Source organism: Heterodontus francisci, chromosome 3 (assembly GCF_036365525.1).
Source record: "Heterodontus francisci isolate sHetFra1 chromosome 3, sHetFra1.hap1, whole genome shotgun sequence".
Classification (NCBI taxonomy): Eukaryota; Metazoa; Chordata; class Chondrichthyes; order Heterodontiformes; family Heterodontidae; genus Heterodontus; species Heterodontus francisci.
Genome location: NC_090373.1, coordinates 28,487,267 through 28,514,647, shown reverse-complemented (window position 1 = coordinate 28,514,647; position 27,381 = coordinate 28,487,267). Strand labels below are relative to the sequence as shown.

The window sequence follows — 27,381 nt, the reverse complement described above, 5'->3', positions numbered from 1 at the left end:
CACCTTCCAGTACCTGGTCCATAGCCTTGCAGGTTACAGCACTTCAGATGCATGTCCAGGTACCTTTTAAAAGAATTGAGAGTTTCTGCCTCCACCACCATTCCTGGCCGTGAATTCCAGACACCCACCACCCTCTGGGTGAAAAAGGTTTTCCTCATGTCCCCTATAATGCTTCTACCAATTACCTTAAATCTCTGCCCCCTGGTAATTGACCTCTCTGCCAAGGGAAACAGGTCCTTCCTGTCTACTCTATCTAGGCCCCTGATAATTTTGTACACCTCAATTAAGTCACTCCTCAGCCTCCTCTGTTCTAAGGAAAACAACCCTAGCCTATCCAATCTTTCCTCAAAGCTGCAACTTTCAAGCCCTGGCTTGATTGAATTTTTTGAAGAAGTAACAAGGGGGATCAGTGAGGGTAGTGCAGTTGATGTGGTGCAAATGGATTTTAGCGAGGTTTTTGGCAAGGTCCCACATGGCAGACTGGTTAAAAACATAAATGCACATGGGATCCAGGGGAATGTAGCAAGCTGGATACAGAATTGGCTCATTGGCAGGAAATGTAGGGTAGTTGTTGACGAATGTTTTTTGCAACTGGAAGGCTGTTTCCACTGGCGTTCTGCAAGGCTCAGTACTAGGTCCCCAGTTTTTTGTGATATGTATTAACAATTTGGGTGTAAGTGTAAAGGGAATGATCAAGAAGTTTGCAGACGACACGAAAATTGGCCATGTCATTGATAGCGAGGAGGATAGCTGTAGACTGCAGGACAATATCAATGGACTGGTCAGGTGAGCAGAGGAGTGGTAAATGGAATTCAACTCAGAATTGTGAGGTGATGCATTCGGGGAGGTCAAACAAGGCAAAGGAATACACGATTCATGGGAGAATACGGAGAGGTGTAGGGAAGTGAGGGACCTTAGAATGAATGTTCACAGATCCCTGAAGGTAGCAGGACAGGTCGATAAGGTGGTTAAGAAGGCAAATGGAATCATTTCCTTTATTACCCGAGGTATAGAATATAAGAGCAGGGAGGTTATGCTGGAACTGTATAAATCATTAGTTAGGCCACAACTTGAGTACTGTATGCAGTTCTGGTCACCTCATTGCAGAAAGGATGTAATTGCACTGGAGAGGGTGCAGAGAAGATTTATGAGGATGTTGCCAGGGCTGGAAAGATGCAGCTATGAGGAAAGATTAGATAGGCTGGCATTGTTCTCCTTGGAACAGAGGAGGCTGAGGGGAGATTTGATTGAAATGTACAAAATTGTGAGGGGTCTGGATAGAGTGAATGTGAAGGGCCTATTTACCTTCAAAGTGAGGTCAGTGACTGGGGCATAGATTTAAAGTGATTGGTAGAAAGATTAGACGGAAGATGAGGAAAGACTATTTCACCCAGAGGGTGGTGGGGGTCTGGAACTTACTGCCTGGAAGGGTAGTAGAGGCTAAAACCCTCAACTCATTTAAAAGGTGTCTGGATATGCACCTCCGAGCCATAACCTGCAGGGCTACGGACCAAATACTGGAAGGTGGGATTAGGCCTGGTGGCCCAAGCTGACTCTAGGGTCAAGGGGAGGAGAGGAGCCCCCAGGGCGACGACTCCTGCTCCACCCCACAGTTATGCCGGGCCTCCATGGCATATTTCCATTAGTGGGATGCAAAGCAAAATAATTGTAACTGCACACTGAGATGTACAAGTTTTCTCCAGAATACGTCTATGAGCAATTCTGCAATTCATGAATTCCGAAATATTAAACTAAAGCACATAAACATTGATCTTTTACTCATTTTATGGTCAGAGATATGGAATGCAGAAGTCATGTAATGGTGAGTCTAAGGTTTTAGTAAAACTACAATTGGAGTTCTGTGTACAGTTTTAAGAAATTCATTATCGTAATAATGTTGAGGCAAAAGAGAGGGTTCAGCACAAATTCTCGTGGAAACTGCCTGTTGTGAAGAAATAGAAATACAAAGCATGATTTGATAAATTGGGCCTATTCTCATTAATACAGCGATGATTACAGGTGGTTTGCTTATCCTGGAGATATGAGACATAGTTGGAAACAGACTGTCTCTGGTGATTTAAGCTAAAAGATGGAGTCATAAGATTAAATGTAAAAGACGTGAGCAGAGAGCAGGAGAAACATATGACAGCAAAATTGGAAGGGAGGTGAAGGATGACGTGCAAACAAATTGGGGAATTTAGTAATAAATGTAGAATAATCATCATGGGGGAATTTTACACTTCCTTGATATGAATTGGCCGGAAGAGGTAGGCAGAAAAGATAAGGGAATTGAGTTCCTACAAGGTGTACAAAACTCCTTTCTAACCCAATATGTAAGAAGCCCAACAAGGGAGGATTTGCTACTGGATCTAGTAATGGGGAATGCGCCTAAGTGGATAAAAGTGGTAAAAGTAGGGGATACGTTTAGTGACCGTAATATTATGAGCTTTAAGATAATTGAGAAGGACATAAGTATGATGAAGACCTGGGTAATAGATTGGAGGAAAACCTATTTTGAGAGATGAGGAAAGACGGAAGGAGGCTTGAGTGGAGCATAAATGCCAAACGACCTATTTCTGTACTGTGTATACTGTGTAATTCTATGTCATCCTATGTATGTTGTACAGAGGGTTTTGAGGGGAGATTGGATTAGAGATAATGTCACCATTTAAGAATAAGTTAAATAGGTGGTTAAAGGATCAGGGAATAAAGGGATATAGGAACAGAGCGGGCATGTGGGATTAGGATAGTGGTCATGTGGAGCTAAACACCAACATGGACTGGTTGAGCCAAATGACATTTCTGTTTTATAATCCCAGTATACTTCTGTGTTGTGTGCATGTGTAAGTGTGATTATTGTGCATAGACTCCACTACGTTCGAGTGTAGTTTGGAAATAGGGCTACAAAGTTATCTTTCTGACATTCTGACCACTAACAAGTTTCTGGTTCAGCCGCAGGCCTTCTCAAAATTACAACTCTAATCTTTCTTTCATCAATTATGGAGACGTTTTTGCATTTAGAGCCGAGCATTTCAGACTTAGCATTGGTGTCAATTTGGGGCACCAGAATGAGCTAAGAGGAATAATGTGAGGTATTTGCACAGAATAAGATATCAGTACTTAGTTATGACTTTGAATCTGTCATACATTCCAACTCCCAGTTCAGTGCATAAGGACTTTCAAATAGTTGAGGCAAAAGTTTGAGGATTACCAAAAGGTTGATGGCAAAGCAACAGCAAATGAATCTAGATCACTCCCCGATTGAGTGCTTTTCCAAATGCTGAGATGCAACTTCAGGCATTTTGAAAAATAACTGCATGGGATTTGTGACTGTTCCGTATCAGTTCAAAAGCGTTTGCACAGAGTACCAGCAGGAAAGCTTCATGCTGTCGTGTATATGAAACCGTATACCGGACAGAACAACACAGACACATGCAGATGCTGTTAAACATCTACTTCTGAACCAGGGTTCTAGAACCTGTATTAGGGCATGATGACTTGTACTACAGTGTAATTAATACATTACATTTAGTACTATACTTCATTTAGTACAATGCAATGAATACTGTAGGTTACATTTAGCAGTATATTGTATGAAATGTACTACTTTTTTTTATTTATTCATGGGATGTGGCCGTTACAGGCTAGGCCAGCATTTATTGCCCATCCCTTATTGCCCTTGAGAAGGTGGTGGTGAATCGCTGCCTTGTACTGCTGCAGTCCATGTGTGGGTACACCCATAGTGCTGTTAGGGAGGGAGTTCCAGGATTTTTTTAACCCAGCGACAGTGAATGAACGGCAATATAGTTCCAAGTCAGGATGGTGTGACTTGGAGGGGAACTTGCAGGTATTGGTGTTCCCATGCATCTGCTGCCCTTGCCCTAGGTGGTAGAGGTTGCAGGTTTGGAAGGAGGCTTGGTGAGTCACTGCAGTGCATCTTGTACACATTTCTGCCACTGTGCGCCGGTGGTAGAGGAAGTGAATGTTTAAGGTGGTGGCTGATCAAGGCGGCTGCTTCTGACTTGACCCTTGTAGATGGTGGACAGGCGTTGGGGAGTCAGGAGAGTTGATCGCCTCAGAGTTCTCAGCCTCTGCCCTGCTCTTATAGCCACAGTATTTAAATGGCTGGTCCAGTTAAGTTTCTGGTCAATGGTAACTCCCAGGATGTTTATAGTGGGGGATTCAGCGATGGTAATACTTTTGAATGTCAAAGGGAGATGGTTAGATTCTCTCTTGTTGGAGATGGCCATTGCGTGATATTTTTGTGGCACCAATGTTACTTGTCACATATCAGCCCAAGCCTCAATGTTGTCCAGGTCTTGCTGCATATGGATACGGACTGCTTTTGGTATCTGAGGAGTCACGAATGGTGCTGAACATTGTGTAATCTTCCACCTCTGATCTTATGATGGAGGGAAGATCATTGATGAAGTAGATGAAGATGGTTGGTTCTAGGACACTACCTTGAAGAACTCCCACAGCAATGAACAGGGGCTTAGATGATTGGCCTGCAACAACCACAACCATCTTCCTTTGTGCTAGGTGGAGAGTTTCTCCCCCTGATTCCCATTGACTTCAATTTTGCTAGGGCTCCTTGATGCTGCACTTGGTCAAATACTGCCTTGATGTCAAGGGCAATCACTCTGACCTCACTTCTGGAATTCAGCTCTTTTGTCCATGTTTGGATCAAGGCTGGAATGAGGTTTGGAGCCATGTAGCTCTGGCAGAACCATAACTGAGCATTGGTGAGCAGCTTATTGCTGAGTAAATGCTGCTGGAGAGCACTGTCAGTGACACCTTCCTTCACTTTGCAGATGAGGGCGAGTAAGTAGACTGATGGGACAGTAATTGGCCAGATTGGAATTGTTCTGCTTTTTGTGGACAGGTCATACCTAGGCAATTTTCCACATTGTCAGGTAGATGCCAATGTTGTAGCTGTATTGGAACAGCTTGGCTAGGGGTGCGGCTAGTTCTGGAGCACAAGTCTTCTGTATTATTGCTGGAATGTTGTCAGGGCCCGTACATTGCTGTATCCAGTGCACTCGGCCTTTTCTTGATATCACGTGGAGTGAATCGAGTTTGCTGAAGGCTGGCATTTGTGATGCTGGGGACCTCGAGGAGGCCGCGAGGGATCATCCACACAGCACTGACGTGTTATCCCCCATCGTTGAGGATGGGGATATTTGTGGAGACGACTCCTCCTGTTAGTCAAAGAACAAAAAACAGTACAGCACAGGAACAGGCCATTCTGCCCTCCAAGCCTGCGCCAATCTTGACGCCTGTCTAAACTAAAACCTTCTGCACTTCCGGGGACCGTATCCCTCTATTCCCTTCCTATTCATATATTTGTCAAGATGCCTCTTAAACGTCGCTATCGTACCTGCTTCCACCACCTCCCCTGGCAGCAAGTTCCAGGCGCTCACCACCCTCTGTCTAAAGAACTTGCCTCGCACATCCCCTCTAAACTTTGCCCCTCGCAGCTTAAACCTATGTCCCCTAGTAACTAACTCTTCCATCCTGGGAAAAAGCTTCTGACTATCCACTCTGTCCATACTACTCATAACTTTGTAAACCTCTATCATGTCGCCCCTCCACCTCCATCGTTCCAGTGAAAACAATCCGAGTTTATCCAACCTCTCCTCATAGCTAATGCCCTCCAGACCAGGCAACATCCTGGTAAACCTCTTCTGTACTCTCTCCAAAGCCTCCACGTCCTTCTGGTAGTGTGGCGACCAGAATTGCACGCAATATTCTAAGTGTGGCCTAACTAAAGTTCTGTACAGCTGCAACATGACTTGCCAATTTTTATACTCTATGCCCCGACTGATGAAGGCAAGCATGCCATCTGCCTTCTTGACTACCTTATCCACCTGCGTTGCCACTTTCAGTGACCTGTGGATTTGTACGCCCAGATCTCTCTGCTTGTCAATACTCCTAAGGGTTCTGCCATTTACTGTATACTTCCCACCTGCATTAGACCTTCCAAAATGCATTACCTCACATTTGTCCGGATTAAACTCCATCTGCCATTTCTCCGCCCAAGTCTCCAACCGATCTATATCCTGCTGTATCCTCTAACAATCCTCATCACTATCTGCAACTCCACCAACCTTTGTTTAATTGCCCACAACCATTCACGAATGGATGTGGCGAGACTGCAGAGCTTTGACCTGATCCATTGGTTGTGGTTTCGTTTAGCTCTGGGTCTATAAGTATGCTGCTTCTGCTGTTCATCATGCATGTAGTCCTGTGTTGTAGCTTCACCAGGTTTGCACCTCATTGTTAGGTCAGACTTGTGCTGCTCCTAGCATGTTGTCCTTCACTCCTCATTGAACCAGGGTTGAACCTTTGGCTTGATGGTAATGGTAGAGTGGGGGATGTGCTGGGCCATGAGGTTACAGATTGTGGTTGAATATAATTCTGCTGCTGCTGATGGCCCACAGTGCGTCATGAATGCCCAGTTTTGAGCTGCTAGATGTGTTCACAAGGACTGCAGCAAAGACTCCTTGGTGGTCACTCTTACAAATACTGTCATGGACAGATGCATCTGCAACAGATGGATTGGTGAGGAAGAGACCGAGTAAATTTTTTTTTACCTCATTATGGTTCCCTCACTGCCGGCCACAGGCCCAATCTGGCAGTTATGTCCTTCAGGATTCGGCCAGTTTGGTCAGTAGCGGTGCTGCCAAGCCACTCTTGGTGATGGACGTTGAAGTCCTGTCTCCCCCACCCCCCCCCTGCCGTGCCCCACAGAGTACATTCTGTGCCCTTTCTCCTTTCAGATGCTTGTTCCAAGTGGTGTTCAACATGGTGGAGTACTGATTCATTAGCTGGGGGTGGGGGCGGTGGGCGGTAGGTGGTAAACAATAGGAGTTTCCTTGACCTTATGCCATGAGACTTCATGAGGTCCAGAGTCAATGTTGAGGACTCCCAGGGATACTCGCTCCTGACTGTATACCACTGTGTAACCACCTCTGGTGGGTCTGTCCTGCTGGTGGAACAATACCCAGGGATGGTGATGGAGGAGTCTGGGACGTTGGCTGTAAGGTATGATTTGGTGAGTGTGGCTAAGTCAGGCTGTTGAGAGAGAAGCAGAGTTAACATTTCAGGTCTGTGACCTTTCATCAGAACTGGCAACGGTTAGATACGAACTAGGTTTTAAGTAAGTGAGGGGGGGGGGTGGTGGGCGGGTGGTGGAGGAACGGTGGTTGGTGGGGAAGAGAACAAAAGGGAAGGTGTGTGATAAGGCAGAGGGCAGGAGAGATTAAATAACAAAGGCAAAGGGTGTGTTAATGATGGTGGTGAAAGACAAAACATTAGTAAAGAGAGAATGTTAACGGTATAATAATGAGCAGCTCTGTCCACATGAAAAATAGGCACATGGTTAAAAAAATAAAATAATCAAAAAAATTTTTTTTTAAAAGGCCAATCATGCTCCGAAGTTATTGAACTCAGTGTTCTGTCTGCAAGGCTGTAGAGTGACTAATCGAACGATCAGGTGCTGTTCCTCGAGCTTGTGTTGATGTTCACTGATCGTGTGCTGGGGTGTTCCCTCTGCTCATTTGTGCCCAGATCCTATTAGTTTGCGGAGAATGAGGAAGTATAATGGTGTTATTCTGCTGGTAGGAGTGCTTGTGCTGTATCAGTGGTAACCTGAATTTTCAGTATCATAGGCCTGTATTGTTTTAATTCAGGTTGGAGCAGCCTTGAGACCAGCCTTTTCCCAGGATACTCCATCCGACATCACCGCTAAAGCCTGTCAGGTAATTGGTTAACCACTGTGAAATCCACAATCAAGTACCTGACCATTAACATATTCAGACTTTACTCAAAGCGGTTATTTAATTTGTTTTCATAAATCATATATTTTTGACAGTAGTCCCCATAATGACCTGTTCGATTAACTAATCTTGCATTTATATTGCATGGGGTAACAGGTAACGTAGTAACTGTTTCAGCCAGGAATAGGCCTTTGGCCCACCTAGCCCACCTCCCCTGAATCCCATTTGTTGTCAAGGACTGTCTAATTCCTTCTTGAAACCCTTTGAGGATTTTTGTTCCACATACTTACCACCCACTTAGTAAAACAAGTTCCATCTGCATTTCCTATTTTCTTTTGTTAGGAACAGGAGGAGGCCATTTGGCCCCTTGTGCCTGATCCACCATTCAATCAGATCATGGCTGATCTGTACTTCAATCCCATTTACCTGCCTTTCCAAAATATCCTTTGATACCCTTACTCAACAAAATTCGATCAGTCTCAGTCTCAATAATCTCCAGCATCCACAGCTTTTTGGAGCTATAGAGTTCCAGATTTCTACCACCCTTTCTGTGAAGAAATGCTTCCTGTTTTCAAATCTGAATGGCCTAGCATGAATATTAAGATTGTGGCCCCTTGTTCTCAATTCCCCAACCAGAGGAAATAGTTTCTCTGTATTGAACCCATCAAATCCCTTTTTTATTTTAAAGACCTCAACGCATTCATCTTTCAACCTTTTGAACTCGAGCAAATGCAAGCCAAGTTTAAGCAACCTGTCCTCAGTTTAACCGTTTAAGCCCTGCTATCTCTGGTGAATCTGCAGTACACCTCCTTAAGATAAAGGCCAACATTCCACTAGCTTTTTGATTGCTCTTTGTACCTGTGCACTAACTTTTAATGATTTGTGCACGGAGACACCCAAATTGCTTTGTTCCTCCTCAGCTCATAGTCTCTCGCCATTAAGAAAACATTCCTGCTTGTCTTTCATTGATGACATTGTACTTTCTTATATTGAACTCCATCTGCCACGTCTACATAACTTAAGATGCCTTCTTGGAGTCCTCTGCAAACTTGGATATACAACTGTCTATTCCTTCATTCAGGTTGCTATGTATGGTGAAAAGCTGAGGCAGAACAGATGATACCTGGGAAACACTGCTTGTCGCATCCCTCCAATCTATCCTCAATTTGTAAATATGAGCCCTTGTGCTTAAATTTTAAACATGGCAGAAGAGCTATCACTGGGATCTAATTTGACCAAAGCATTCTGAATATCAAAGAATTCTATCATCGTCCCCCTTTCTCCTCTCTTTTCTCAACAAAGTCCCAGGGTATTTGATCTTTGCATCTGTGAGATTGAGGAAGGGATGACTGCCTCTTTTAAACAAATTACATTTAACTGCTAGACCTCAACAAACATGGGTAACCTCAGGTAACCTTCCGATCTTAACAGGCCTCTCAATAACCATGGTCTGTTGTAAAGCTGCCACATTCTGAGCAGTAAATTTAAAACTGAAATCCAGCAACAGCTCAATTTTAAAAATCCTTATCCTCATGTTCAAATCCCTGCATGGCCTCACCTTTCCCTACCTCTGTAATCTCCTACAACCCTCCAGAATCTCTGCCCTTGTCCAATTCTGGTCTCTTGTGCATCCTGATTTTAATTGCTCCACCAGTGCCTGCCACTGCCAAAGCCCTAAGCTCTGGGATCCCCTCCCTCCTCTGCCTGCCCCTCTCCTTCTTTAAGACACTGCTTAAAATCTAACTCTATGACCAAGTTTTTGGTCACCTGTCCTAATAGCTCCTTATGTGGTTTGGTGTCAAGTTTTAATGATAATGCTCCTGTGAAGTGCCTTAGAACATTAAAGGCAGTATATAAATGCAAGTTATTGCTGTTGAAAGTTGTTTGAAGCATTAAAATTGTGTTCACTGCCTTTATACCGGAATTGACTGTGGTTACTGCCTGTTGCAGGTTTGCAGTACCTGGATTGGAAGTGGTGTGGTTAGTGACCTGAATGATCTGCGCAGAGTCCACAATCTATTGGTATCATCTTTAGACAAGATGCAATCTGGAAAGGGCTCCCTGAGTCAACTATACAGTGAGAGTGCTACCACAATGGAGAAGCTGGCCGTGCTTAAAGCTTGGGCAGAGGTAAGCTTGTGGGGGAAGTGTGGTATATGGATTAAAACGATAAATTCAGCAGAATAAATGTCCAAGCGCAAACATCATTCCTTTCTGTCCAGTCCTCCCGACCAGTCAGTGACTTATACTGGACTGAGTCTCGCAGGTGCCGGCATGTCGGTTATTTGACTGTGGAGCGCCTTCTGCCAAGCCCAATCCTGCCCTGAACCGAAACTGGCTTTCCAATGGGAGTCCGTACATAGCCACCAGGCGCTGGAGCCCTGGCTGACTTTGTTTAATGCCGCACCCTGAGAGTAAAATTAATTCTCTGTTTGTATTAACCACTAGTGGGAATTGTATGTTTAATTAACTGCAGCTTCAGTGTTTGAGCCTTAAACATACTGGAATATTCACTGTATTGGCTGCTTAATTCATGTAGTGCTAACTTTGTTCTTTCATTGTGACATTAATCTCTGCAACAATAGGATCCTTTGCTGTGACAGTCTATCTCCCAGTAGAAAGTAGCAGTGACAGAGTAATTCATTGTTCAAAGTGTTTACAGTGGATTGCCTCAACGGCTGCTTAGTAATAAATGTGCCACAGTTGCATTCAGGTCCATCTTGTTGCACAGTTTCAGTGTTACTCATTATAGGGAAAGCTCAGTAATCCTGTTGTGACCCCAGTAAAGTGGATTGTGGGTTAGTAAATTGAAGCCGCAATGTTGTAACCCTGCTTCTCATCTGTGCTCCCTCTAAGTGCAGTTGCTCACTGGGAACTTGGGATTTTACTCATATGTCACCCTGAAAGATGAGATACCCTGTAACAATCCATCCGTCTTCATATCTTTTTCCCAATCCTATATATCCTATACACAAGAACAAAGAACAGCTAGGCGTTGCGCAAACGACTACTGGCAACACCTATGCAGTCATATTCAGCTGGCCTCAGACACCGGAAACATCAGAGGAATGTATGATGGCATGAAGAGAGCTCTTGGGCCAACCATCAAGAAGATCACCCCCCTCAAATCTAAATCGGGGGACATAATCACTGACCAACGCAAACAGATGGACCGCTGGGTTGAGCACTACCTAGAACTGTACTCCAGGGAGAATGCTGTCACTGAGACTGCCCTCAATGCAGCCCAGTCTCTACCAGTCATGGATGAGCTGGACATACAGCCAACCAAATCGGAACTCAGTGATGCCATTGATTCCCTAGCCAGCGGAAAAGCCCCTGGGAAGGACAGCATTACCCCTGAAATAATCAAGAGTGCCAAGCCTGCTATACTCTCAGCACTACATGAACTGCTATGCCTGTGCTGGGACGAGGGAGCAGTACCCCAGGACATGCGCGATGCCAACATCATCACCCTCTATAAAAACAAAGGTGACCGCGGTGACTGCAACAACTACCGTGGAATCTCCCTGCTCAGCATAGTCGGGAAAGTCTTTGCTCGAGTCGCTCTGAACAGGCTCCAGAAGCTGGCCGAGCGCGTCTACCCTGAGGCACAGTGTGGCTTTCGTGCAGAGAGATCGACTATTGACATGCTGTTCTCCCTTCGTCAGATACAAGAGAAATGCCGTGAACAACAGATGCCCCTCTACATTGCTTTCATTGATCTCACCAAAGCCTTTGACCTCGTCAGCAGACGTGGTCTCTTCAGACTACTAGAAAAGATCGGATGTCCACCAAAGCTACTAAGTATCATCACCTCATTCCATGACAATATGAAAGGCACAATTCAACATGGTGGCTCCTCATCAGAGCCCTTTCCTATCCTGAGTGGTGTGAAACAGGGCTGTGTTCTCGCACCCACACTTTTTGGGATTTTCTTCTCCCTGCTGCTTTCACATGCGTTCAAATCCTCTGAAGAAGGAATTTTCCTCCACACAAGATCAGGGGGCAGGTTGTTCAACCTTGCCCGTCTAAGAGCGAAGTCCAAAGTACGGAAAGTCCTCATCAGAGAACTCCTCTTTGCTGATGATGCTGCTTTAACATCTCACACTGAAGAATGCCTGCAGAGTCTCATCAACAGGTTTGCGTCTGCCTGCAATGAATTTGGCCTAACCATCAGCCTCAAGAAAACGAACATCATGGGGCAGGATGTCAGAAATGCTCCATCCATCAATATTGGCGACCACGCTCTGGAAGTGGTTCAAGAGTTCACCTACCTAGGCTCAACTATCACCAGTAACCTGTCTCTAGATGCAGAAATCAACAAGCGCATGGGTAAGGCTTCCACTGCTATGTCCAGACTGGCCAAGAGAGTGTGGGAAAATGGCGCACTGACACGGAACACAAAAGTCCGAGTGTATCAGGCCTGTGTCCTCAGTACCTTGCTCTACGGCAGCGAGGCCTGGACAACGTATGCCAGCCAAGAGCGACGTCTCAATTCATTCCATCTTCGCTGCCTTCGGAGAATACTTGGCATCAGGTGGCAGGACTATATCTCCAACACAGAAGTCCTTGAAGCGGCCAACACCCCCAGCTTATACACACTACTGAGTCAGAGGCGCTTGAGATGGCTTGGCCATGTGAGCCGCATGGAAGATGGCAGGATCCCCAAAGACACATTGTACAGCGAGCTCGCCACTGGTATCAGACCCACCGGCCGTCCATGTCTCCGTTATAAAGACGTCTGCAAACGCGACATGAAATCGTGTGACATTGATCACAAGTCGTGGGAGTCAGTTGCCAGCATTCGCCAGAGCTGGCGGGCAGCCATAAAGACAGGGCTAAATTGTGGCGAGTCGAAGAGACTTAGTAGTTGGCAGGAAAAAAGACAGAGGCGCAAGGGGAGAGCCAACTGTGCAACAGCCCCAACAAACAAATTTCTCTGCAGCACCTGTGGAAGAGCCTGTCACTCCAGAATTGGCCTTTATAGCCACTCCAGGCGCTGCTTCACAAACCACTGACCACCTCCAGGCGCGTATCCATTGTCTCTCGAGATAAGGAGGCCCAAAAGAAAGAATATATCCTATATATAAACAAGCGCATGGGAAAGGTGTCCACTGCTATGTCCAGACTGGCCAAGAGAGTGTGGGAAAATAGTGCACTGACACACTTGGACTTTTGTGTTCCATATCAAGCCTGTGTCCTCAGTACCTTCCTCTATGGCAGCGAGGCCTGGACAACGTATGTCAGCCAAGAGCGACGTCTCAATTCATTCCATCTTCGCTGCCTCCGGAGAATCCTTGGCATCAGGTGGCAGAACTGTATCTCCAACACAGAAGTCCTCGAGGCGGCCAACATCCCCAGCATATATATCCTACTGAGCCAGCAGCGCTTGAGATGGCTTGGCCATGTGAGCCGCATGGAGGATGGCAGGTTCCCCAAGGACACATTGTACAGCGAGCTCGTCACTGGTATCAGACCCACCGGACGTCCATGTCTCCACTTTAAAGACGTCTGCAAACGCGACATGAAGTCCTGTGACATTGATCACAAGCCATGGGAGTCAGTTGCCAGTGATCACCAGAGCTGGCAGACAGCCATAAAGGCAAGGCTAAAGTGTGGCGAGTCGAAGAGACTTAGCAGTTGGCAGGATAAAAGACAGAAGCGGAAGGGGAGAGCCAACTGTGTAACAGCCCCGACAAATGAATTTTATCTGCAGCACCTGTGGAAGAGTCTGTCACTCTAGAATTGGCCTTTATAGTCACTCCAGGCGCTGCTTCACAAACCACTGACCACCTCCAGGTGCTTACCCATTGTCTCTCGAGACAAGGAGGCCAAAGAATAAGCTGATATATTTATAACTGGGGTTAACCTGGAAGAATCATTCCCTCTACTCTATCTACTTAATTGAAGCACTGGCACATCAAGTTAATTTGGGTAAATTATTTTTGTAGCCTCGGGGATACCATTCCCCATTTTACTTAACCTGTCATTTGTCTTTCACCCCTCCAGGTTTACATTGTAGCCATGAAGACCAAGAAGGAAGCTGAGACCAAGCCAGTGACCCCTGTGAAGAATAATGATGATGATAATGGTTTTGATGCCGTGGATGAGCTCCCTCCAGATAGCCTGATCACATTAGTTCAGCCTGAGCTGCCTATTCTCAGCCGCCTCTGGCTCGCTGCGCTGAAGGACTATGCCCTTTTAACTCTGCCAGCTGAATTTGCCAGCCAGTTGCCATCTGATGGTAAGAATGCGTTGCTGTACCTGAGCCCTGCCTTGGTTCTGTTGAGTTTTACCTTACTTTGTTTAACATTCTCCTTCATATCTAGTTGCCCATATACTGTGGATTTAGCCTCAAGTCAGCCCAGTTACACTGGTGAATCCATGCTCATAAGTTCTGACAATACAGCACTTGATTCTGTCACATCCGTGGCCTCGCCTCTCCCTATGTCAGGAACCTCCTCCTGTACAAGCCTCCAAGATCTCTGTGCTCCTCCAATGCTGGCCTCTTATACATCCCCAATTTCCATCCCTCCACTGTTGATAGCAGTGCTTTCAGCTACCTAGACCCTAAGCCCTGGAACTCCCACCCTCCTCCTCCGTCCTCCTCCCTCCACTTCTCTCCCTCTCCTCCTTCAAGATGCTCTCTAAACCCTCCCTCTTTTGCTCATTGTAGCTCATTGCCAAATGTTGTCTGATTATGCTCCTGTGAAACACCTTGGGGCATTTAGCTATGTTAAAAGTGCTATAGAAATGCAAGTAGTCGTACATTTTTCAAAACTTTTTTACCCTAGATTGTTCTCGGATATTTATATGTTTAACAAAGACGCTACAGTATATTTTTATCCTATTTGTGTCTGGCCCAGTTTTACGGCACAACAGCAAGTGGCAACGGTGCTTTTATTGTAGTTTTGTGAACTAGCTATTGTTTTATTTTGATAGCGATGAAGCTTTGTCAATCAAAATTGCTTTCAGTTTTGCCATATAATTGGTGCACCAGTCTGTCGCTTGGCAGCCATATATATGTTATGAAGGGATTTTCCAGAACTTGTTCAGGTGTGTTATTGACAGCAAGCTGACTGACTGACTGGTTTCTTCATCTCAAGCTCAGAAACTTCTGTGGCCAACCATGTGTGACTTCCAAAATATATCCAGAGTGTGATTTAACTGTGATAAGATTCTGTTTATTAAGTTGAAGGAAATACGAGCCAGATTCCTCTCAAGCGAAGTTTGAACTGAGAGTGAAGGATCTTTTAGCCAAATCCTCAGTTGTTGCCCAACGGGCACATTTTTTCTCCGGGACAGGAAGATGATAAAAACAATGGGACAGATTTTGCTCCAAACAAATAAGGGCTTTGAACGATGTACGTTGTTATTAACGTGTAAATCATCCAGCAACTTGTGGCAAGGAAGAGATGCCCCATGAATTGTAAATTGCCTCAAGTTGCTGGACGATATGCACTGCTCTGCCATTAGTCTTGCAAAGACAGCATCTTGCCCTCACTCTCCCCATGAGGGTTTAATGAAATTGCTACATTGTACATTAATTGCCCATTAAACCCACCGCAGAAAGTTTAGTAATTAATAGCCTTTTAACAATGTGATAAATATTATTATTGACTGCCATTCAATGTATCTGGCCCAGAAAGTGAACAATTATAAGTGTGGAGTCTCATTCCCCAGGTTGTGAATTGTTTCAGGAGATTTTAAAAATGTTTGTTGTTTTCCTTTCTGTCTCTCTTTCTCTCCCTCTCAATCCAATTTTTCCTCCCTCTCTTTATTTCCCTCTACCTGTTTTGACTTTAATTCACTCTCCTTCTCAGTCCTTCCTCTTTATATCTTTACTCCTTTAATCTCGTTAGTTAAGGAAATAGACTGTCATTCACCAAAGTTTGAAATGCCCTGTTGCCCTCACAACACTGTTATCAGCTCGCACTTCCAGCAACTTTGTAGGCAAAAAATGTTAAATCCTAAACTTCCACAAACAAGTCTAACTAACAGATCCAGCAAAAGCTGGCTGTAAATTAAAATGTTATTTTTTTACATCATTACTGACAAGGTCACAATCCAGATATTGATGAAGGTGGTAATTCAGCTCAACATAATTAATGCATGCAGTATAGAAGACCTACTATTTCCCCCATTACGTGATCTAAATGCTGCTTTTTAAAAAATTATTCTTTCATGGGATGTGGGCATCGCTGGCGAGGCCAGCATTTATTGCCCATCCCTTATTGCCCTTAAGAAGATGGTGGTGAGCTGCCTTCTTGAACCACTGCAGTCCATATGGTGTAGGTACACCCACGGTGCTGCTAGGAAGGGAGTTCCAGGATTTTGACCCACCGACAGTGAAATGGTTCCAAGTCAGGATGGTGTGTGGCTTGGAGGGTAACTTGCAGGTGGTGGTGTTCCCATACATGTGCTGCCCTTGTCCTTCTAGTTGGTAGAGATCGCAGGTTTGGAAGGTACTGTCAAAGGAACCTTGGTGGATTATTCCTGATTGTATTTAAGCCTTCTGCCTCTACTACCCTATCCAGGCCACCATTCAAAGCATTGATCACTTTATGTAAAGTTCCTCCCACATTTTTCATCACTTCTGACTCGTGCCTTGTGGATGGTGTGAACGCTTTTTGGGAAGTTGGGAGGTGAGCCACTCACTGCAGAATACATAGTCTCTGAGCTGCTCTAGTATTCCTGGCTCTAATTCTGGCTCATAGCTCTCCTCTGGGGGAAAAAGTGATCATAATATAATTGAATTCCACATTAAGTTTGAAAGTGACATACTCCAGTCCCAAACAAGAATCATAAAGTGAAACAAAGCCAGTTACACAGATTTGAGGGGAGAGCTGGCTAAGGTTGATTGGGTAAATAGACTAAAAGGTATGGTGGGAAATAAACAGCAGGAAAATGTTCAAATATATATTCTATTAAAAAACAGAAACTGAGCAAGAAAGATCCATCCGTGGCTTACTAAGGAAGTTAGGATTGTACTAGATTAAAAGAAGAGACTTATAGTGTTGCAAATCATAGTAGGAAGCCTGAGAATTGAGAGTGTTTTAGAAACCAGCAAAGGGCAACCAAAAGGTTGATAAAAGGGAAAAAAATAAAATGAAAGTAAACTAGCCAGGAATATGCAGATTGTAAGAGCTTTTACAGGTTTATAAAAAAGTAGAGTAACTAAAATAAATGTCGGTCCCTTAGAGGTAAAGACAGGAGAAACTATCATGGGAACAAGGACATGGCAAAGACGTTGGACAAATATTTTGTGTCTGTCTTCACAGTAGAAGGCACAAATTACAGACCAGAAAATAGGGGGTGACCAAGGGGCTAATAAGAGTGAGGAACTTAAGTAATTAATATCAGCAGAGAAAACGTACTGGAGAAATTTAGGGACTAAAAGCTGACAAATCCCCAGGACCTGTTATCCTACATCCTGGGGTTCTAAAAGAGATTGCTGCAGAGATAGTGGATCCAGTGGTTATGATTTTCCAAAATTCACTAGATTCTAGCGCGGTTCCAGCAGAAGTTAACAAATGGAATACAGCTATTCAAGAAAGGAGGCAGAGAGAAAACGGGGAACTACAGGCCAGTTGACCTGACAGTCATTGGGAAAATGCTGGAATATTATTAAAGTCTTAACAGTGCATTTAGAAAATCATAGTAAGATCAGACAAAGTCGACATGGTTTTACAAAAGGGAAATTGTGTTTGACAAATTTCTTAGCGTTTTTTGAGGATGTAATTAGTCGGGTAGTAAAGGGAAACCAGTCGATGTGGTATACTTGGCTTTTCAAAAGGCATTCGATAAGGTGCCACACAAAAGGTTAATACGCAAAGTAAGGGTGCCTGGAGTTAGGGGTAATATATTATCATGGATAGAGGAAAGGGCATTTTCAAGTTGGCAGGCTGTAACTGGTGAAATGCCGCAAGGATCAGCTATTTACAATTTATATTAATGACTTAGATGAAGAGACCGAGGGTAATGTATCTACCTTTGCTGCCGATACAAAGTTAGATGGGCATGTAAGCTATGAGGAGGACATAAGGAGGCTGCAAAGAGATACAGACGGGTTAAGCGAATGGGCCAGAAAGTGGCAGATGGAGTATAATGTGGGGAAATGTCAGGTTATTCACTTTGGTCATAAGAACAGAAAAGCAGAATTTTTTTTTAAAGTGTGAAACTTCTAAAGGTTGATGTTGAGAGAGACTTGGATATACTCGTACAAGGAACACAAAGTTAGCATGCAGATGATCAATTAGGAAGGCAAATGGCATGTTGGCCTTTATTTCGAGGCAACTGGAGTACAAGAATAAGGAAATCTTTCTACAGTTGTACAGGGCTTTGGTGAGACCACACCTGGTGTTATGTGCACTGTTTTAATCTCCATATTTAAGGAAGGATGTACTTGCATTGGAGGCAGTACAGCGAAGGTTCACCAAATCAGTTCCTGTGATGAGAGGGCTGTCCCATGATGAGAAACTGAGTAAATTGGGCTTGTACTCTGGAGTTTAGAAGAATGAGAGCTCATTGAAACATATAAGATTATGAAGGGGCCTGACAGGGTAGACACTAAGAGGTTGTTTCCCCTGGCTGGGGAATCTAAAACACGGATGCACAGTCTCAAGATAAGGGGTCAATCAATTAGGACCGAGTTGAAGAGAAATTTCTTCACTTGAAAGGTTGTGAATAATTTGGAATTCTGTACCCCAGAGGGTTGTGGATGCTCCATCATTGAGTATATTTAAGGTTGGTATAGATATTTGGTGCCTTAGGGAATCAAAGGATATGGATAAAAGTGGAGTTGAGGCAGGAGGTCAGCTGTGATCGTATTGAATGATGGAGCAGGCTTGAGCGACTGTATGGTCTACTGCTGGTCCTATTTCTTATGTTCTTAATTTTTCTGTATCTGGAGAATGGCCCAATCTGAGCCTGTGGGGCGCAAATCAGTTAGACTGGGTCTTTACTCCTTTCTTTGGTGCATTTTCAAATTTCTCCAGACCTGAAACTTCTTGTTTCTTCCCCCTTCTATTTTGACATAACTGAAAGAAAGACTTGCATTTATATCCCACCATTCATGGCCTTGGGAGATCCCAAAGCACTTTACGACCAATGATGCGCTTTCTTTTCTGACTTGTATGTTTTATAATCTAGGAAATGCAGCAGTCACTTTGTGCACAGAAAGCTCCCACAAAGAGCAATGAGATGACCAGATAATCTGTTTTAGTGATGTTGGTTGACAGATAAATATTGGCCAGGACATCAGGGATAACTCCCCTGTTTTTCAAAGTATTAACATAGGATCTTTTATATCCACCTGAGAGGGCAGTTGAGGCTTCGGTTTAACATCTTCTGAAAGAAGGTACCTCTGACAGTGCGGCACTCCCTCAGTACTCCACTGAAGTGCCAGCCTGGATATGTGCTCAAGTCTCTAGAGTGGGGCTTGAACCCATGACCTCCTGACTCAGATGCAAGAGAGCTACACACTGAGTCACAGCTAACATCTAGTGGAAGATGTCATCCATAGGAATTCTTGCCAATTATGCCATCATTATTCCCACCTGATTCTGGCAGAAGGGGTGCCAGTAAGACATACAATGCCTGGTTTCCTGAGGCCTTTACTCACCAAGCAATTGATAGCTGTTGGGAACACAGCAAATTCAAAAATGGGGCTTTTTTTGATAAATAGTTTCAGACTTTCCTGCTGGCCCATTTTTTTTGTGGCAACACAAAATGTGAGGCAAGGTCGTGTTAGGACTGGATAAAGAACTGGCTGGACAACAGGAGACAGAGTAGCAGTGGAAGGGAGTTTCTCAAAATGGAGACGTGTGACCAGTGGTGTTCCACAGGGATCCGTGCTGGGACCACTGTTGTTTGTGAGAGACATAAATGATTTGGAGGAAAGTATAGGTGGTCTGATTAGCAAGTTTGCAGACGACACTAAGATTGGTGGAGTAGCAAATAGTGAAGGGGACTGTCAGAGAATACAGCAGAATATAGATAGATTGGAGAGTTGGGCAGAGAAATGGCAGATGGAGTTCAATCCGGGCAAATGCGAGGTGATGCATTTTGGAAGATCCAATTCAAAAGTGAACTATACAGTAAATGGAAAAGTCCTGGGGAAAATTGATGTACAGAGAGATTTGGGTGTTCAGGTCCATTGTTCCCTGAAGATGGCAACGCAGGTCAATAGAGTGGTCAAGAAGGCATACGGCATGCTTTCCTTCATCGGACGGGGTATTGAGTACAAGAGTTGGCAGGTCATGTTACAGTTGTATAGGACTTTGGTTCGGCCACATTTGGAATACTGCGTGCAGTTCTGGTCGCCACATTACCAAAAGGATGTAGATGCTTTGGAGAGGGTGCAGAGGAGGTTCACCAGGATGTTGCCTGGTATGGAGGGCGCTAGCTATGAAGAGAGGTTGAGTAGATTAGGATTGTTTTCATTAGAAAGACAGAGGTTGAGGGGGGACCTGATTGAGATGTACAAAATCATGAGAGGTATAGACAGGGTGGATAGCAAGAAGCTTTTTCCCAGAGTGGGAGATTCAATTACTAGGGGTCACGAGTTCAAAGTGAGAGGGGAAAAGTTTAGGGGGGATATGCGTGGATAGTTCTTTACACAGAGGGTGGTGGGTGCCTGGAACGCGTTGCCAGCGGAGGTGGTAGACGCGGGCACGATAGCGTCTTTTAAGATGTATCTAGACAGATACATGAATGGGCAGGAAGTAAAGAGATACAGACCCTTAGAAAATAGGCGAAATGTTTTGATAGAGGATCTGGATCGGCACAGGCTTGGAGGGCCGAAGGGCCTGTTCCTGTGCTGTAATTTTCTTTGTTCTTTGTTCCATTCCACCTCTAGGGAACGAGCTGAAATTTTTATTCTATGATTTACAGAGAGAACAGAGTTGAAAGATGAGACTTAATCCATAGAATCCTACAGCACAGGAAGAGGGCATTTGGCTCACTGTGCCAATGCTTTGAAGGAGCTATTCAATTAGGCCCACTCCCCCTGCCCTTTCCCTATAGCCCTACAAATCCACTGTAGAAAATGTTCCAAAGTGCAGGTAATTGCAGTGTGCAGGTTGGTGATCATGCTATAATTAAGGTAGAGGTGATTGTGCAAGTATTTGTAGTTCCTGATTTTAATGCCTCCACCATTGATGGCCATATCTTCAACTGTCTTGGCCCTGATCTCTCCACCTCTCCTTTAAGGCGCTCCTTATAACTTATCTCTGACCAAGCTTTTGATCACCTGTCTTAATATCTCTTTAAATGGCTCTGTATCAAATTTGGTTTATTTACACTCCTTTCAAGTGCCTTGGGATGTTTTCCTACGTTGAACACACTGTATAAATGCAAGTTGTTGTGATATTTGTTGCATGGTTTATTTGACCATTCATTTTGTTACAGGAGGTGCCTTCTATACTCCGGAAACAATCGACAGTGCCCGGCTGCACTACCGTAATTCCTGGGCCCCAATCTTGCACGCAGTGGCGCTTTGGTTGAATAGCGCGGGATTCATTATTGCATGTGAGGCAGCGGGTCCACCAGCTCACACTGGGCACAAGAACCAAATGGGCACCTTCCTAGGTCAGGCATCTGGAACTTCAACTAAAACTCTGCAGGCGATCAACACAGACCGACTCCAGCTTATTTTTGGTAAGCCAATACATTCAGAATTATGTACATTTTCACATCAAATAAAAGCTTTTGTGTATCAGCTCTTAGAACCTTTGGAATGTTAGCACAGAAGGAGGCCATTCATTGATAAAACTATCCAATTAATCCCACTCCCCCTGCTATTTTCCCATAGCCCTGCAAATTTTTCCCCTTCAGTTATATGTCCAGTCCCCTTTGAAAGTTACTATTGAATCTGCTTCCACCACCCTTTCAGTTAATGCATTCTAGAATGTAACAACTTGCTACTTAAAATAATTCCTCCTAATCTCCCATTCCTGGTTTTTTGTTCAATTAACTAGAACCTACGTTCTTTAATTAAGTAACGTCTTTCCAGTAAAAAAGGTTTCTCCTTATTTACTTTGTCAAGACCATTTCATCATTTTGAATGCCTTGACTAATTCTCCCCATAACCTTTTCTGCTTCAAGGAGAACAATCCCAGTTTCCCTAGTCTCTCCATGTAATTGAAGTCACTCATCCCTGCTACGATTCTAGGAAATCTTCTGCACCCTCTCCAAGGCGTTGATAATTCTTAAACTTTTTTTTGTACATTTAAGAAAACTGGACCTTGCGTCTTGTGTTTGCAGGTATTAGTATCGAGTTCCTGTGCTCTCCTCGGCCTGAGAATCCCCTGGAACATGTAACATCTTGCCTCAAGGCTCTTCACACTTTGCTGGACTCCCCGTGTGCTAGAGTATACATTGGAGAAGATCAGGTATGGCGTTAATATGGAAATTATTGACAATTCCTTAAGTTGCCACTTGTGTTGAGTGGGGAAGGCCATTTTATACTGAATTGTGGTACAACTTTGTGTTGTCAATCTGTGCTTACTGGGACCTTGATTGAGACCAAAAAGTTTATTGCATACGCAGCCTTTGCAGCTGGTGGAAAAAGAATTTTGTCTCATTGGTCTGGTCTATATTGCAATTCTGGTCCCGCAGATGAAAGGAGCCTAGATGCCACCCAGCTAGATACCCATAATCAAAAGAGATAACACATTGCATGATTTATAGAATGCATTGTTCATGTTTTGACACTATCTCTTTCCCAGTGATGTGTGCAGTGGAAGCAGTATGAGGTACCCTACTTAGAACAATGTGCATTTATACACCACCTTTAAAGTAGTAAAACATTCCAAGATGCTTCATAGTTGCATTGTCAAACTAAATTTGACACTGAACCAAAGAAGGAGATGTTTGGACAGATGACTGACTACTGTCAAAGAGGATGTTTTAAGGAGGATTGTAAAGGCGGAGGAGATAGAATTAGAGAAATGGAGAGGTTTAGGGAGGGGATTCCAGAGCTTGGGGCCTAGACACCTGTAGATACAACCGTCAATGGTGGAGTGAAGGAAATGGGGATGCATAAGAGGCTCAAGTTGAAGGAACATGAGAGTTCTCGCAGGGTTTTAGACTGGAGGAAGTTACAGAGAAAGAGCTCCTAACAACTCCAAAAATAAGTTAAAAGGTAAGACAGTAGCAAAGCAGTGGCAGACATTTAAGGAGATATTTCATAACTCTCAATAAAGATATATTCCACTGAGAAAGAAAGACTCTGAGAAGGATGCACCGTCCATAGCTAACTAAGAAAGTTAAGGATGGTATCAAATTAGAAGAAAAGTGCTGCAAAGATTAGTGGTAGGCCAGAAGATTGGGAAAATTTAGATACCAGCAGGGGATGACTTCAAAAAAAGAGAGAAATTAGAGTATGAGAGTAAACTAGCAAGAAATATAAAAACAGCTTCTACTAATATATAAAAAGGAAAACAGTAGCTAAAGTAAGTGTTGGTCTCTTAGAGGATGAGACTGGAGAATTAATAATGAGAAACAAGGAAATGGCAGAGACTTTGAACAACTATTTTGTATCTGACTTCATGGTAGAAGGCACAAAAAGTATCCCAAGAATAGCAGAAAATCAAGAGGCAAAAGGGAGGGAGGAACTTAAAATGATCACTATCATTAGAGAAAAGGTACTAGGAAAACTAACGGGACTAAAAGCTGACAAGTCTACTGGACCTGATGGCCTGCATCCCAGGGTCGTACAAGAGGTGGCTGCAGAGCTAGTGGGTGCATTGATTGTAATGGTGCAAAATTTCCGAGATTCTAAATTGGAAAACCACAAATGTAACACCTCTATTCAAGAAAGGGGAGCGACAGAAAGTAGAAATTATAGGCGACTTAGCCTAACGCCTGTCATTGGGAAAATGCTAGGATCCATTATTAAGGAAGTAGTAGCAGGACATTTAGAAAATCATAATGGAGTCAGCATGGATTTATGAAAGGGAAATCGTGTTTGACAAATTTATTAGAATTCTTGGGGGTTGTAACGAGCAGGGTGGATAAAGATGAACCAGTAGATGTAGTATATTTGGATTTCCAAAAGGTATTCGATCAGGTGCCACATAAAAGGTTACTACATAAGATAAGAGCTCATGGTGTTGAGGGTACTATATTAACGTGGATAGAGGATTGGCTAACTAACAGGAAACAGAAAGTCAGGATGAGTGGGTCTTTTTCAGGTTGGCAAACTGTAACTAGTGGAGCGCCACTGGGGCTTCAACTATTTACAATCTATGTTAATGACTTGGATGAAGGGACCGTGTATTTTGTAGCCAAATTTTTTTTAAATTCATTTATGGGATGTGGGCGTCGGTGGCCAGGCCAGCATTTGTTGCCCATCCCTAATTGCCCTCGAGAAGGTGGTGGTGAGCTGCCTTCTTGAACCGTTGCAGTCGATTTGGGGTAGGTACACCCACAGTGCTGTTAGGAAGGGAGTTCCAGGATTTTGACCCAGTGACAGTGAAGGAACGGCGATATAGTTCCAAGTCAGGATGGTGTGTGACTTGGAGGGGAACTTGCAGGTGGTGGTGTTCCCATGTATTTGCTGCCCTTGTCCTTCTAGTTGGTAGAGGTTGCGGGTTTGGAAGGTGCTGTCTAAGGAGCCTTGGTGCATTGCTGCAGTGCATCTTGTAGATGGTACACACTGCTGCCACTGTGCGTCGGTGGTGGAGGGAGTGAATGTTTGTGGATGGGGTGCCAATCAAGCAGGCTGTTTTGGCCTGAATGGTGTTGAGCTTCTTGAGTGTTGTTGGAGCTGCACCCATCCAGGCAAGTGTAGAGTATTCCATCACACTCCTGACTTGTGCCTTGTAGATGGTGGACAGGCTTTGGGGAATCAGGAAGTGAGTTACTCGCCGCAGGATTCCTAGCCTCTGACCTGCTCTTGTAGCCACGGTATTTATATGGCTACTCCAATTCAGTTTCTGGTCAATGGTAGCCCCTAGGATGTTGATAGGGGGAGATTCAGCAATGGTAATGCCTTTGAATGTCAAGGGGAGATGGTTAGAGTCTCTCTTGTTGGAGATGGTCATTGCCTGGCACTTGTGTGGCACGAATGTTACTTGCCACTTATCAACCCAAGCCTGGATATTGTCAGGTCTTGCTGCATTTCTACACGGACTGCTTCAGTATCTGTGGAGTCACGAATGGTGCTGAACATTGTGCAATCATCAGCGAACATCTCCACTTCTGACCTTATGATTGAAGGAAGGTCATTGATGAAGCAGCTGAAGATGGTTGGGCCTAGGACGCTACCCTGAGGAACTCCTGCAGTGATGTCCTGGAGCTCAGATGATTGACCTCCAACAACCACGACCATCTTCCTTTGAGCTAGATATGATTCCAGCCAGCGGAGTGTTTTTCCCCCTGATTCCCATTGACCTCAGTTTTGCTAGGGCTCCTTGATGCCATACTCTGTCAAATTCTGCCTTGATGTCAAGGGCAATCACGCTCACCTCACCTCTTGAGTTCAGTTCTTTTGTCCATGTTTGAACCAAGGCTGTAATGAGGTCAGGAGCTGAGTGGCCCTGGCGGAACCCAAACTGAGCGTCACTGAGCAGGTTATTGCTAAGCAAGTGCCGCTTGATGGCACTGTTGATGACACCTTCCATCACTTTACTGATGATTGAGAGTAGGCTGATGGGGCGGTAATTGGCCGGGTTGGACTTGTCCTGCTTTTTGTGTACAGGACATACCTGGGCAATTTTCCACATTGCAGGGTAGATTCCAGTGTTGTAGCTGTACTGGAACAGCTTGGCTAGGGGCGCGGCAAGTTCTGGTGCACAGGTCTTCAGTACTATTGCCGGAATATTGTCAGGGCCGATAGCTTTTGAGGTATCCAGTGCCTTCAGTCGTTTCTTGATACCACGCGGACTGAATCAAATCGCTTGAAGTCTGGCATCTGTGATGCTGGGGACTTCAGGAGGGGGCCAAGATGGATCATCAACTCGGCACTTCTGGCTGAAGATTGTTGCAAATGCTTCAGCCTTATCTTTCGCACTGATGTGCTGGGCTCACCCATCGTTGAGGATGGGGATATTTGTGGAGCCACCTCCTCCAGTTAGTTGTTTAATTGTCCACCACCATTCACGGCTGGATGTAGCAGGACTGCAGAGCTTAGATCTGATCCGTTGGTTATGGGATCGCTTAGCTCTGTCTATCGCATGCTGCTTATGCAGTTTGGCATGCAAGTAGTCCTGTGTTGTAGCTTCACCAGGTTGACACCTCATTTTGAGGTATGCCTGGTGCTGCTCCTGGCATGCCCTCCTGCCCTCTTCATTGAACCAGGGTTGGTCTCCTGGCTTGATGGTAATGGTAGAGTGGAGGATATGCCAGGCTATGAGGTTACAGATTGTGGTTGAGTACAATTCTGCTGCTGCTGATGGCCCACAGCGCCTCATGGATGCCCGGTTTTGCATTGCTAGATCTGTTCGAATTCTCAATGTGAAGGCGGGACTACGTCTCCACGAGGACTGTGCGGTGGTCACTCCTACCAATACAGTCATGGACAGAAACATCTGCGGCAGGTAGATTGGTGAGGACGAGGTCAAGTATGTTTTTCCCTCGTGTTGGTTCGCCCACCACCTGCTGCAGACCCAGTCTAGCAGCTATGTCCTTTAGGACTCGGCCAGCTCGGTCAGTAGTGGTGTTACCGAGCCACTCTTGGTGATGGACATTGAAGTACCCCACCCAGAGTACATTTTGTGCCCTTGCCACCCTCAGTGCTTCCTCCAAGTGGTGTTAGACATGGAGGAGTACTGAGTCATTAGCTGAGGGAGGGAGGTAGGTGGTAATCAGTAGGAGGTTACCTTGCCCATGTTTGACCTGATGCCATGAGACTTCATGGGGTCTGGAGTCGATGTTGAGGACTCCCAGGGCAACTCCCTCCCTACTGTATACCACTTTGCCACCACCTCTGGTGGGTCTGTCCTGCCGGTGGGATGGTGATGGCAATGTCTGGGACATTGTCTGTAAGATATGATTCCGTGAGTATGATTATGTCGGGCTGTTGCTTGACTAGTCTGTGGGACAGCTCTCCCAACTTTGGCACAAGCCCCCAGATGTTAGGAAGGAGGACTTTGCAGGGTCGACAGGGCTATGTTTGCTGTTGTCGTTTCCGGTGCCTAGGTCGATGCCGGGTGGTCTGTCCGGTTTCATTCCTTTTTATTGACTTCATAGCGGTTAGGTACAATTGAGTGGCTTGCTAGGCCATTTCAGAGGGCTTGTAAGAATTAACCACATTGCTGTGGGTCTGGAGTCACATGTAGGCCAGACCAGGTAAGGACAGCAGATTTCCTTTCCTAAAGGACATTAGTGAACCAGATGGGTTTTTACAACAATGGTTTCATGGCCATCATTAGACTAGCTCTTAATTCCAGATTTATTAATTAAATTCAAATTCCACCTTCTGCTGTGGTGGGATTCGAACCCATGTCCCCAGAGAAATATCCTGGGTCTCAGGGTTACTAGTCCAGTGACAATACTACTGCGCCACCGCCTACCCATCAAATTTGCAGATGATGCAAAGATAGGAAAACAAGTTGTGAGGAGGACACAGAGTTTGAAAAGAGATATAGACGGGTTA

General features: G+C 44.7%; 1 protein-coding gene across 1 annotated transcript in view; it reads left to right on the top strand.

Annotated features, from left to right (window-relative positions):
- The window catches only part of heatr5b (HEAT repeat containing 5B), a 153,020-nt gene that overhangs the window by 107,791 nt on the left and 17,848 nt on the right, over positions 1 to 27,381 (top strand). The window contains exons 26-30 of the mRNA XM_068020449.1: positions 7,695 to 7,763; positions 9,732 to 9,911; positions 13,791 to 14,025; positions 21,192 to 21,440; positions 22,047 to 22,174. Of these exons, the coding sequence (XP_067876550.1) occupies positions 7,695 to 7,763; positions 9,732 to 9,911; positions 13,791 to 14,025; positions 21,192 to 21,440; positions 22,047 to 22,174 (861 nt within the window). The remainder of the gene's footprint in view (positions 1 to 7,694; positions 7,764 to 9,731; positions 9,912 to 13,790; positions 14,026 to 21,191; positions 21,441 to 22,046; positions 22,175 to 27,381) is intronic.